We start from the raw sequence: 14454 nt of genomic DNA, 5'->3' as shown, positions 1-14454 counted from the left end.
CAGTAAGAATATTACTAAGATGATATTTTAGTTCTGCAAAAAGAGATAGTACTTTTCTTTTGAAAAAAAATATTTATTGCTGTTTGGAAAGTGATCATTTCTACTTGTAGCTTTCATCATGCCAACCTTGTTTCCCTTCTCTAGCTCCTCTGTTTCTCTCAAAGCCCCCCAGAACCTCACTAAACCTCACTTTGGTTAGGATGCTTTAATCTCTCATGGAATCTACAACTTATTTCTTAACAAAATCTGTCTTTGTCCCAGTGGAGATTTGGTTTCTTCTATTGACTTCACCCCTTCTTGTTTCTTCAAATCAAAATTGTAACTGATGGAGTTAAATTCTGCACATCTTTTTTAGAAAGGCCACCATTAATCTCTTGCTATTTTCATTAGTAAAAAAAAAAAATTAAAATTATTGTAATGAACTGACTCCTTGGCTGACAATTTTTTCAAAAGCTCCATAAGTTTTTTCATAAGCTCACTCATTTCCCTCTTTGTGTCAATACCTTTGTATCAACATTACTGGTAAGCACTTTCATTTTCTATATTGATATTGCTATTTTTTGGCTTCTACTAATCACATTTGTCCTGTCTTTCATTTCACCTCCATTTATCCCGTTACACTGCATGTCTCAGTGCTCAAAGTTAATCTCCTCCAAGCATTTCTTCTGTTTTGCAACTAATACTTCTGCAGAAATCCTTCAACTACACACAGACATTCTACTTCCTGTCAGTTAAGCCCTTCTGATTTTCCCTGTGCAAATCTGTTCATTAAAATCTCATACAGCCCATGTAACTCCGAGTACAGAATTCCTGCTATATAGATACCCAGCTACCTATATGGGTGCAGGGCAGCGGCGCCGTTGTTGCATGGAGGGGCACCATCTGTTAGAAACTTGGGAAAGGAAACCGGAGTGAATGAGCAGGTGAGTGGCAGAGCAACAGATGAGAGAGGGAACAGGCTGATGGGTGACTGGGAAGGAGAAACACAGCAAAATCAAACAGTGTGGGGGTGAGGGACAAAAATAATGGAGAGATTCAAACGCGTGGCAGAGGACAAGGTTAAGAACAGATAACAGCCACAGAAAACTGGGAATAGAAAATGCAGAGAGATGACAGCACAAAAGAGCAGTAAAGAGTGTGGAACAGTTGCTGTAATGCTTCAAACACTGAAGTTTAATACACTGAAATGAAGGGAAGGTCAAAAGTCTCGAACAGAAAGGTTATAATAAATATTTATTACAATAAGCGTAATGCCACCTCAGACCTTATCACTTCCCCCTCACCCAAACCCATGGCGGCCCCAGTGCCATGCCAGGAGCCATCTGACCCCTGGCCTCTGGTCAGAGGTCCTGTCCCCTCGGACTGCAATCGCTGTCACAGGGGTCCTGACAGGGCGTCTCCCTGGCACCAAACTGTGCGAGGGAAAAGGAAACGAAGTGTTTCAGCGTCTGCCTGGCGGCAAGGGCTGAAACGTGCCTGCCCCTGCCCTCCATACCCAGCAGCGCCAGGAAGCTTGGCCAGGGCTACAGGCCGCAAGGGCGGCCGTCCCTCGGCCCCACGGCGGACGGAGGCAGAGCCGCCACCCCCGCGGCGCCAACCGGTTGCCCTGGCGAAGGCGACGCCACGCAGCAGCCTCCGTGCGAACAAAATGGCGGCGGGCGGCAGCAGCGCGGTCCGGCGGAGCGGGGGCCTGCCCGGGGTAAGGCGGCGGCCCGGGGAGGCAAGCGGGGGCAGCGGGAAGGGGCGCAGGGCAGGGCGGCCGTGCCGTGTCCGCCCCGCACACTAACTCGTCCTCGCTGCAGGTGCGGACACCGCCCGGCGGCGGCCTGCAGCCCAGCGCGGCGGGGCCCGGCGTGGTGAGCAGCGACCTGTTGGCCGAGCAGGCGGAGTACAAGTAAGGAGGCGGGCGGGGCCGGCGGCCAGGCCCTGTCACCTCAGCGTTGTCCCGCTCGCTGCTGGCACTCCTGACGGAGGTTGCAGTTAATCGCCTGTAACTGAGTCCCGCAGCTAGTTCCCGCACAGCGTACAGATGAGGGTACCAAACGCAACGTTTAACGTTCTCCCGCCCCTGCACAGCTCTCCTGCTGCCGTGCTACACGGCCGCCTCAGGGCAGGCTGTGAGTGCTCTAGGCCTTGCTTCGATCCCACAGCAGTGGACATTAGATTTTTCTGCATTTAAAACACATTACTTTAAAATTATGACTATATAAGTGTTTAAGCCTGTTCAAAAAAGCTTAAAAGCCCTAAAGTGTGTGACAAACGCAGTGAAAGCACATTTAAAAGCACTCGCTCTGTTACCTGTCAGTTCTCAGCCCCTGCAAACGGTGAGGATGGACAAGGAGCCATGTCTCAGAAACTCAGTCACACTGCATGAAAAGCTGTAAAGTGAAGCATGCGAGAACACAAGGTTATTTTAACCTGTACATATGTATAGTGACACAATCATACATGACTCCTTCCCCAACCCCTGCTGCTAAGTATATCTAAGGTAAGAACTGGGTTAAAAATAGAAAAAGAAATAGACATAAAATGTATATTAAGCAATGACATGGCCAAAAACAAGGACACCCTTTACCTCTTAGAATTATAGCCTAAACCTTACTGTTTAATGGGTATAGCTGTTTTATTACTATTAATTTGACAGAAACCCAGGAAATTGTTGAAATGTAACTTTGTTAATGCCCTGAAATATATTTCAGTGTTCCTTTGTAGGGTTTATTAAAATTTCACTTAGTTCAGGCAGATACACTGTCATGCTTACATTAATTTATTTTAAATCTTTAAAAAACTCAGTGACAAGCATTCTTACTCTTTCAGGCGACTGAATGCAGAATTAAAAGCAGAAAAAGTGATGCGTCAGGCTGAAGAAGTAATGGTGAGTAGGATATGCAGACTGTTACATAACTTAGCCTTAGTTCACATGCACACAGGGTCAAGTTTCAAAAGAAATTATTTAGACCATGACAACTAAAAGTGTTTTAGTTTCAAATGCAATCTGAGCTTTTAATTATTTTTTTTCAAAATTGTAAACTTCTAAAAACACATCCAAAAGTAGTTTTTATGTAATTTTATCAGGCAGGTATATGTTCACATAGATGCGTAGAGCATTTGTGCAGATACATACATAAAACCACATTAAAAACTTGTTTATGATGTTTAAGAAAAGTATCTGTAGATGGACTTATGTCTTAAATACCAAAAAAAAAAAAAAAAGTATTTGAAAACCAGATACTGTTGCGATAACATCCTGGTGAAATAGGATCTACATTGTTCAACCTGAAAGAAATACAAAGAATAAGCAAGATTAATAGATAATATGTAGTTAGTAAGAAGGAAACTTTCTTAAAATAGAAAAATTTCCTGTTTATTGTCAGTATTATCTTTTAACATTGGTGTGTCTGTGTACCAGAGAGAGTCACGTTTTTGTACGAAAATCAGACAAATTAAAAAAGGGAACGGGGAAGGTATGGTTTATACCCAAAACAGTTTGGAGAAGGTGTTCTGCATACTAGATACATTCATTGTAAGTGCACGCACTAAAATAAATAAGGCTTAAAAAGAAAACTATTAAGTTTTCTGGAAAGCTATACGTATATGCACTTTTCCTACTGTTGAAACTTCATTTTTATGTCCTGTGAAAACATATTCTTCTCTTGAGCTGTGGTAAGCTGAGGCTAGCTGCTTGGCATTTGAACAGAAGCAGATGAAGCTTCCAAAATAGCATCTAATGTCTTTCCTTTAAAAACAGCAACAACTACTTTTTTTTTTTTTTTCCTTCTCTAAATACAGCAGAAGATCAGATATTCTTAGGACACTTAATATACCACATGGCACTGCCACATAGCACAGATATACATTTAACATCAAAAGAAAAACAGTCTTAAGTTGAAAAAAAAACAAAACCAAAAACAAACCAAAACAAACGCCAAACAGGACAACTGCATTTTTTTTCTGGATTATGCTTTCCAACTGTAACTTATCAACATAGAAGCTATCTGAACATTCGGACTGACTTGTTCTCTAAAGTACATGCAACATATATCAGTGTCCAATTGTGGTCATATTGCATGAATAAAGATCTATTTTGAAGGCTTATTGTGCAATATGGAAAATTGAAAATTTGTTCCACCTGCTGTGCATTTGCTACTCCTGTATTTCAGAGAAAAAGGAGGGAGGGTAACAGCATCTCAGATGATGTTAAGATGGGCAAAAGCTTTACGGGAAAAACTTTTACAAGCAAAAGGCAAATACATGTTGTGGAGCAGAAATAAATGTTGGGGGATAGCAATGGCAGTTTAATTTTTAGCCATCTTTTCCTGTGTTTGAGAAATTCTTTTCCATAGTAGATAATTGTCTTTGTGATCTGTGGTTTACAAATATGTTATTCATCTTTAATGGATTTTATTCCCCCAAAACTGACTACTATTTTTTTTTAAATAAAGAAAAGCCAACAGGAGATATTATCGAGACTAGTTTCAGTACAGACTAAGTCATGTGAAGACAACAGACAGAGGTATGTGCGTTACAACTGCTTTATACAATTCATGGGGAATCTTCCACGCTGATCCTGCACACCCTGACTTGCGCCCTAGTCATGCTCGTGTTTTCTCTGTCTTCGCAGCATCCTAGATTGGTGGAGTCTAAATTTTTTCCTGTTATTTGAAACAATTTATACTAAGTGTTGTTCCTTTTTATTTCAAGAAAGTCCTATTTTTGCTGAAATGTTCTATCTAGGATGCTAAGTAGTGCTGACATCTGTAAAAAAGCAAGGTAAGGTTAACAGATTTTTTTGCAGTACAAAACAATAGACACTCAGCAGTAGATGGTTTCTAACCAGTTCATCTGACAAAGCGAAGAAATAGATACTGATTCACATTTAACTTGGCCTAAATGTTCCTGGGACAGGAAGTGCTTGATAAAAAAAAAAAAAGCAAAACCACAAAACACAAACACCCAAGACAGACAAACATTCAGCTGCCACCCTCTGGAACCTGGATATCATTACACTTCGGAGGCCAACATATCTTTGGTCTGTATGAGCATATGCACAACTGTGGGGTTTGGCCTGTATGTTCAAACCCGTTAGCTCTAGAGTGGATACATAGCTGTATTTACTTAGTTGCTCAGAGGCATTATTATTTACTTAATTGTTCAAGAGTTTGTATATTGATAGTGCAGGAAGTGGGTGAATTGAAGATGGACTAATACACAGTTTATCAAGGATCTGATCTGGTAGGTTCCTAAATTTATGATGCCGCTAATCTGGATAACAAAGATACAGGGCCAGACTACAAGGTGCTTCAAATGTTAAGCTGCAGCTGAGAAACTGTTTTGAAATAGTATATATGAAAGTCTGCTAGAGATGATCAAATAATTACTTTTGTGCAGAGCAAAAGTGAAAACAAAAAGTGAGGTTTTTTTATGAAGGTAAAAGGATTTTTTAGTACACAAAAAGGTATGACAAGAAGCATCTGATAGAAGCCTGGCTATACCAGCACAAGTTTGCTACAATAGTTAAAATTATTCCTGACCTATTTTAAAGCCATATCTGTCAGTTTGGGGGGGTGTGTGTGGAAGAAACTCCATGTAGACAGAACACAGAAGATTTTTAAAGAACTTCAAACTGGAGTTGAGTTGTAGGGCTGTTTTATGAAGTAACGTGATCAGAGGATTCAGCTTCCCCAAGGGAGTTAACAGCTTTGATGGTATACATTTGAAATAAATAGGAGTGCTGGCAGAATTAAAAAAAAATATTGGCAATTAGCATGTCAGAGTAGCAGCTGATCTACCAGTTACCTAAATAAATTAAAACACCTTAAAACAACCATAGTCTTTGTTCTGGTAAACATTTATGTGAGAGAAGAATTGAAATCCCATGCTGTAGGGAAAAAAATTAGAAATGTGTGCTAGAAATTAGGCACACTGATTATCCATGAGTGAACATTGAGGCCATTCAATTAGATTAGTTCCAAGTATTTAATATTTAATTATTTTTTTTTCTTTCAAAATTGTGCAAGCTGATAGGCCAGAAATCTAAAGGAAGCACTTGGGATATTTTTGAAAGATCCATTTGAAATTTCCATTGATTCCTTTAAGGAGAATGAATACTAAAGCAACTGGAAATAAGGGGAGAAATTGAAGCAAAGAAAGAGGTAATATCAGGTGGGGAAAAAAAGGCAGGTTAAGAGAAAAAAATGAGTAAGCAAAGAAAAAAAAAAAGGCAACAAATATTTAAGTCACTCTCCAAGTCAGTGTATATTTTAAAATAAGTTGTTCTGGAGTTCTTGTAGCATATTTTTTGCAGAGAAGCTTGAATTACATAGAGACAAAGCAGCTTCAGTGACACGGCATGGAAATCAGCTTTTGTTTACACTTTCTCTCTTCAGAGCATTGCCAGGCTCATGGCGATGGGAACTGTACGCGCATGGGCAAGCATGCTATAGGCTTTGAATAGGATTAGCAAACACAAAGGGTTTGCTCATGCACATGCATCTCATGTTTACATGCAGAGATGGAACTGTTAAACGTTAGCTTCAGTTTCAGTATTGCCACAATCCTCTAGCAACTTATTTTTATACCTTTTCAGGATTTACACATTGATTTCACTTACTGAACAACTGTGGAACTGTATTATGAGGTTTAAAAATGGGTTGTCATGTATGGGGAAGAGGAAAGAAGCCATTAAGGTTAAACAAATTTGAGGAATTTAGTGAACAATGAGGGGTGTTTTTTTTGTTTTGCTTTTTTGTGTTTTTTTGTTTGTTTGTTTGTTTTAAAAAAAAAGAAGGCCCTGAGACAACAGATACAGTAGGAACAAATTAATCTATTGATGGAAATAACATTACTGTTTGAGTATAGAAAGTGGCGTATTTTCATATTTTTCAGAATAACATGTAACTGCTATTTTTGTGGCAGCAAATCCTCACTTTCTGCATGCTCCTAAGGCTAGCCAATAGGAAGAAAGCATGAGGAAAATAGGGTAAATAGACAAAAACTAATCATCCTATTCTTGAAGTCTGTTGCCAACCACACACAGACGATTTCTCCCATTTTTTTTGGATTAATAAAATCTGGAGCTTTGTGCAGATAATTCTTGTTGATGAATGGATGTCTGTGAAATTTTTAAAGGCAAGATCTAGACATTTGCTCAGATCAGCGGGGCAAAAAAAATGAGGTGACTTGATGTGCCTGAAATTTAAATTTTATTCCAAATCTTTTATAAACCAGTATTTCAATTGATGTAAAAAATTATAAAGGGTAGTAAAAAAGTAGCCTTTCAGTGCAATAACACAGACTCACATAACTCATTCTGAAAGCAAAAAAAGTTATATATATGACAAGACACAGCATGCTAAAACTTTCTGCTTGTTTCCAGCAGATTTTAAAAGTAATCATTTAACCTGAAGTTCAGTTACTATGAGGCATGGTTTTCAGCCAAATAACCAGCTAAGAAAGCTGCTTTTTTGTTCCTGATTTTTTCATCTGTAAAATGGATACAACATTTGTAATATGTACTTCACAGAAAATTCTGTGAGGCTTAATTGATAAATTGCTCCCACCTCATATTCACTTGATAGTCCCTGTCATTGACTTGACAACAGTCAATCTGAGCGTACAATTGTACTCCCTTTTAGTATGTATAGGACACTGGTTTATATCTTCATTTTCTTTGTATTAATTCAGGGATTTGTATGTCAGGTAGGTGTATTAACCACTGAGCTGTCGGTGATCTTTGGTAATGGATTGTCAGTCTCTCTTGTTGAAGCTGATAACACTCCGCATACTGCCTAAGTACTCCCTGGTACAGGGAATCATTGATCTTATAAGCCAGTAGTTACAGCAATCGCATGAATTGCAAGAGATGAGATTCAGATCCTGGTACGTAAGTAAACTACTGTATTAGATACCCTAGGCTGACCAGGTGATTTAGATAGCAAACGAGGTAGAATGGAAAGACAAAGAATGAGACTGAATTTATGATTGAACTTAGTATGTGTTGCCACCTTAGCTATGTTGTTTATTCTAGACATATAAAATGTTATTCTCCTGACTCTGACCGGGGTGTTGAATTTTTATTGTAAAATGTTTATTTTGTTATACATGTTCAGTGAATTTTTTTTATTTTTTTTTCTGCAGAGATCCACTCTGTCCTGAAGCTTCCTCTCTTACACACTCACATGACAAGGTATCAAAGTCAAAACTATCCTGGTTAATTTCTCCTCTAGTATAATTTCCACATATTACTTCTGGTTTTGAGGCTGTGCTGCACTGGGGACTTACATGGGTGCGAAGCCAAAAGGAAATGATATTCAAAGCAGTGCTACACAGACAGTGTTACTAGGGTTTCTCAGTGCCACTGGTGGTTAAGTGGACTTACATTACGTTTAATTTTTGTGTTCTAAGTTTCCTTGTCTGTAAAGCATTGACAGAAGTGTCCAGTGTTTTGAACATCAAATTAAGAATTGCAGGTACTAAATATTGGAACATAATTCATTTCTTCCTTTCTCTCCTTCCCTCCCCCACCAGTGTAATACCAAAGGCAGTACTACTGTCTTCTAGATGTAATAATAGACAAGTAGTCAAAATAACTGAATACGGGAAGGGAAATATAATGGAGAAAGGAGATTGAGATTAGGAACAAACTCAATAGGCTCCAATTCCAATTACATTGAATCTTTTAGGATGTGAGCTAAAGCTTCCAAAATACTGTCTGCAGTTATTTATAAGGATGCAGTAGAAAAAAGCCTAATTTTTGAAGAATATTTATTTTAGTGAAAGTAACAAAAATATTAGATCTTCCTTCTACCGGGAATCTCTAAGATTAAAATAATGCATTAAAATAGCATGTTTTTGAAGGTATAATAAGCATTTTTCAAAGAAATGCACTCTATTGACAGTCCAGTAAAGATCTTGATAATAGCTGAGAGCCTTACTTATGCATGAATTTATTATGAATATGTGTGAAAAAAACTCCCACAAGCAAATGACTATTGGATGTATTATAATTTGGGCATATGGATGTGAAAGTTATAAGATAAAGATGAGTGCAAATGGAACTAGAAAATTATATTTTTGAAAGTTTGAAAAGCATACTTAGAAAAGTATCCTTGAGTTTGAATATATGAAAAAGAAAAAACAAACAAAACAAAACACAAAAACACTAGAAAAAAGTAATTCCTACCTAAAAAAAAAAAAATCACTCCTTTCTGAAAAAAATTTGTAGCTCACAAGCAAGAAGAAACGTGCTTCCGTGCCCACGGCTCAGAACAGACTGTACTCTGGATGTAAGGGAAAAAGAACAACTTCAAGGTATATTGTAAACATCTCTTTCTGTTTGTAATAAAATATTTAGTTGCTATTTTTGTCTATCAGGTTATTTTTATTCATGTATGCTTCTACATTTATATATATATTTGTATAAATAAATGTATCAAACTTTTGGTCCTCCTCAGTCAGCTCCACCATGTAGCGATCTCTGTTTACTTGCATAGAGCACCAAAAAGTATTAGTGAATATGTGTGATCAGTGTTACAACAAGGAAACTGTTGCTTTCTGCTCAAGCACTTCTCAAGGCTGACAGTTAACCTCTGTTAACTCTTTCAGTGAAAGGATGCCTAATGAGCATACACGTGGGAAATACATCATCTGAGGCAACATGAGAGAGCAGGCTTAGGTGGTGCAGACTGATTTGTGGCCAGACTTGTGATGGGAAACATGAGGCCCTCAAGGGTCTCCCCTATTTTGGTGAATCTTAGGCTCGCAGGATGAGAGTCAATAATAATATCACAGGTTTCAGGGGTTTCAAGCTGAAAAGTTCAGCTCTGTAGATAGCAAATTTAAGGTTGTAAAAGAAAGAAATGGAGATCAAGAGTAGAGAAACGCATAAAATCCTGGGAGCACATTAAAACTGCCACAAGATAAGGACTAATACCAAAATTGGACAAAAATTGTCTGCAAAGTGGCAGAACATGGAATTGACACAGGCTGAGGTTGTCTTTCAGGACTTGGGAGTCACTTGTGGACCTCCCTTGGGCAGTTCAGGGGAGGCTGTCATGCTGGCACCACATCATGAGATTTAGAAGTGCAGATACAGGACCTGCAGGGTGAACCCAAAGATGTGGGAGAAAGTTAGCAGCTAGAAAGCTAGAAGGAGTTTGGAGGCTGCACTGGGATGAGGATATATTGGAATAAGAACTTAGGAGCTTCAGATCCTGTGGGAACTAATGTCATCTTTTTATAAAAGAAAGCTGAGGAGATACCCTATGTAGCAGATGTGCCACATACCTTGTGTTTTGGTTTTATGAAAACTTTGGTATGCAGCTTCTAGGATCAATGAAGTTTCCTAGGCCAGACATAATGATACAGAAATTGTGGTAGCAAGGTAGGAGTATAGCTAGAGAGGACAGAGTTCTAGAAAAGTTAACATCTGGGGAGAAAAATAGCAGAATTTAAGACAGAGGATAGTAGCTAAAGCCAAGAGAACATTCCTCTGTTTCCTTCTTTTACTCTGATTTAGTTATGAAGTTGTTGGATGACAAGACCATGCCAAAATCTTCTCAGTAGAAAATGGTACTGTTTCTCTGCCTCCTACATTATAATATGTAAAATCCTATAGTTGTTTATGTAGAATACGGTAAAGGTATCTTACAGAAAGAAAATGAGAAATTGTCACCAATGCATCTTTCATGCAAATATGAGCAGTGAAGTTGCATTAGGTAAATAACTGTATAGTCTTAAAATAGCAAATGCACTATATTTTTGTAAATTTTTTTTTGTATTATAAATTTAAAATCTAGGGTTTACTTTTTTTTTTTTTTAGTTCAAAAGCAAGAAACCTGGAAGTACAAAGGACTGATGATGTTGCAGTACTGGAGGATTGCATAGATTTTTCTTTAGCAAAACCAATAAGCAAAATGGAAGAAAAACTAGAGAGAGGAGGCTTAGCAGATGGTCTAGATGATATTATGCCAAGTGTTGGAAATGAAATTGGAGCAGGTAGGTTTTCTCCCATGGTTAAGTACTTTTATTCTTACTTCCTGACTGTTAGAAAGGGGTTCTCCTGGGAAAAAAAGGAACAGTTTCTGTAGAAATTACAGGGAAAGTTCTAAAGCCCTTAAAGGAAAAGGAAAAGAAGGTTTTGCTTCTTTATGTAGTCCTAGAGGAAGATCAGGTCACATATGAATAATCGTGGGAAAAAGTGAATTATCATGATTTCCATATTTGTAGGAAGACACTTGGATGGTTACACATTTGAATATGTGCATAATATTTGATTTGTTTCACTGGGGAAATAGAAATACATGGTGCTAAGCTTGTATTTCCAAAAAGATGAGCTTCAGTCCTTTGCACAGATTCTGCCTTTATAGGAAAAAGCCTTTCCTCAGATCAATGCTGAGGCTCTTAGTAAGTGGCTTAAATGAAGTAATGTTTCAGCTGCAGCACTTGAATGAGAATCCTCCAGATACTTTCCCACTCCAAATGGTGTGTTTATATTTGTCCTAGAAATAGAGTAGGGAAGGGGACGGCAGCATTTGCCAGTGAAGCTAAAGGCATAATGCACATCTGTCTTCTTGGCTCTGGTGTGATAAAAGTGGGTTTATGTCGTTTCTTACAATGCTGAAGCAAGCATGAAGTCAGAGATTCACTGCAGTAGTACAAAATGCCCCAAACCTCTTCTTTTAATCTAACAGCTTGATGTCAACAAGCATGCCAACATAGGAATAGCTTGATTTTTAACCTCATGTAATTCTGTGCAAGTCTTCTGTTAGTAAGTCTCCCAAAATACGTCCTCAGGTATCTTTTTTATAGTTCTTGTTCCTGAAGTAAAAAGAAATTGCTTTGGACTGCACTGAAAGCTTACACCAAATAAATCCAAGGTAACTCAGGAAGAGTTACTACTGGTGTCTAGTAATCAGGTCTTGAGGACCAAGGGCATGTATTTGAGTATTGAGAATGGTTTCTGTAACTTTAATGAAGAAATGAAATTAAAATACTCTGGATTGATTTTTACTTTTAAAATTTGATACTGACTACTTAGAACACCCTGAATGCCTCCTTAATATGCTAAGTAAGTTATTGCAGAGCATGCTAGCAGTGCTAAACTCACAGAACAGTTACAGTTTTCACAAGGAAGTAGATACAGATACAAAATAGGCCCTGTTACAGAGTGGGCTGATCCCTTAGTGGGAATCTCCTAGTAAGGGATTCCTTAGGGCTTATATGCCTGTGCTAGACTTTTTTACACCAACATGCTGATAAGGTTCCATAGCATTGTCCTTTCCCTGAGCTTCTTGCAGCATTCTTCCCAGCCTTAGGTTCCATATCACAGAATCACAGGTTATCACAGTACAGCCATTTTTCTGCCAACACAGTAGCTTATAAGTTATATTTCTCAGGGGCTGTTGTTGTGGGTTATCACTCAACTCTGCAGTAGCAAGCAATGATAGAACCACACAGACATGTAGAAGGCTGAAAATGAAGCTCTATTTTTATCTAATATACCCTCACACATATGAACAAAATACCTGAATATGTTGTCACATTTCATGTTAATCTTCAGATTATCTCAGGAGTTCAAGACACCTATTCTATCTTGCTTGTAGGGTGTCAGAGTCTCTCAGATGTCCTTTTCTTGTTTACCATTCCCTGAACTGCTGGTTACTTTATAACCTAAGGCCATCCTATTAAGTAATGCCCCTCCCTTTTGTCAGCCTCATCAAGTGATTAAAATTGACTAATTAGGAAAATAATTGTTTAATTATCTTTACCTCTTGTGAGAATTCAAACTAATTTTGATCATAGCCACCTCCCAGGGCTGATCTGGTTCTAGCTGCGCTCTTGGATTTTCAACAAGGTTTACTACGAAGCGCTCTTAATGACACAGAGCTGTCTTAAGACAGAAGAGTCTATGGACTGATAACTGTGTAAAAGAGGAAACCAAATGTTAAAAAACAACATGCAGTTTTTGCAGGTACTGGTATAGTCCTAGGGTGATCTATCATGGAGCTTACATTGTTCAATATACAGAAAAATAATCTGGAAAAAAAGAACAATAACTGGTAAAGAAATTTATATATGAAACAATGATTTTAGGATAGTTAAAACTGACATTGAAGTGTTGTAGAAGAATCTCACAGTACTGAGTGAGGTGATAGAATGGAGGTTTATATTCAGCATTAAAAAGTACAAAGTAATGCTGATAGAAAAAACGCCAATTACATCTGAGTTGGACTTTGTGTAGTTGTTACTACGTAAGATGTTTTCAAAAGCATAAACTTATTGCTTGTTCACAGTGGAAAAGGGAAACTTTGTTAGTAATCCTTCAGAAGATAACAGAAAACAAAATATTGTACTGTTACCATTATGCTATGATGTAATTGATGCTACCCCATCTTGAGTAAGAGACACAGTTCTGCACACCCCATCTCAAAACCAGGATGTAGAAATAGGAAAGGTACAGGAAAGCTTATATAGTAGCAATTAGAAGCGTGGAACAACTTGAATTGGATCTTCAATTTGAAAACAAAACAATTGAGGGCAATGTGAAAGATTCTGTAAAGAAAACAGTAATGGTAACGGGAAAGCTGTATTTTTGTAATGCAAAAACTAGTAAATGCCACATTAAATCAGATTTAAAGCAAGCTACATAAAGTGTTTTTCTTTCACATAATGTATAATTAAATTAGCCAACTCTGCCACAGGATATCATGAATGCCAAAGTACAATATGTTTTATGAAGAAAATCAAATAACTTAATAGTATAGAAGTACATGAAAGAATATTAAACTTCATGGCTTCAATATGGGCTCCATCTCAGGATAGCCACTAGTTACCAGAAGCTTGCAAGGATGTAACAGGAGGAAAAAAAGTCAGTCTATCTTATTTTTTCATGGTGTTTTCCTAAATTCTACTTATTATTGGCCTCTGCAGAGTTACAACTTAAATTACAGAATTACAGAATCAATCAGGTTGGAAGAGACGTCTGGGATCATCGAGTCCAACCATTGCCCTGACACCACCGTGTCAACTAGACCATGGCACTAAGTGCCATGTCCAGTCTTTTCTTAAACACATCCAGAGAGGGTGACTCCACCACCTCCCTGGGCAGCCCCTTCCAATGGCTAATGACCCTTGCTGAGAAGAAAGGCTTCCTAATGTCCAACCTGAACCTCCTCTGGCGAAGCTTGAGGCTGTGCCCTCTTGTCCTATCGCTAGTTGCCTGGGAGAAGAGGCCGACTCCCACTCCACTACAACCTCCCTTCAGGTAGTTGTAGACTGCAATAAGGTCACCTCTGAGCCTCCTCTTCTCCAGGCTAAACAACCCCAGCTCCCTCAGCCATTCCTCATAGGTCAGACCCTCTAGACCCTTCACCAGCTTGGTCACCCTCCTCTGGACTCGCTCCAACACCTCAACATCTTTCTTGAAGGGCGGGGCCCAGAACTGGACACAGTATT

General features: G+C 38.5%; 1 protein-coding gene across 1 annotated transcript in view; it reads left to right on the top strand.

The window, feature by feature from the left end:
• Window positions 1-1633: 1633 nt before the first annotated feature.
• TEX9 (testis expressed 9) overlaps window positions 1634-14454 on the top strand; it is a 25358-nt gene continuing 12537 nt past the window's right edge. The window contains 7 exon segments of the mRNA XM_068410448.1: window positions 1634-1699; window positions 1803-1894; window positions 2818-2875; window positions 4443-4513; window positions 8137-8193; window positions 9232-9309; window positions 10820-10995. Of these exon segments, the coding sequence (XP_068266549.1) occupies window positions 1649-1699; window positions 1803-1894; window positions 2818-2875; window positions 4443-4513; window positions 8137-8193; window positions 9232-9309; window positions 10820-10995 (583 nt within the window). The 5' untranslated portion in view covers window positions 1634-1648.

The sequence above is a fragment of the Nyctibius grandis genome, chromosome 11 (assembly GCF_013368605.1).
Source record: "Nyctibius grandis isolate bNycGra1 chromosome 11, bNycGra1.pri, whole genome shotgun sequence".
NCBI lineage: Eukaryota > Metazoa > Chordata > Aves > Nyctibiiformes > Nyctibiidae > Nyctibius > Nyctibius grandis.
This window is presented reverse-complemented; position numbering and strand designations above follow the sequence as displayed.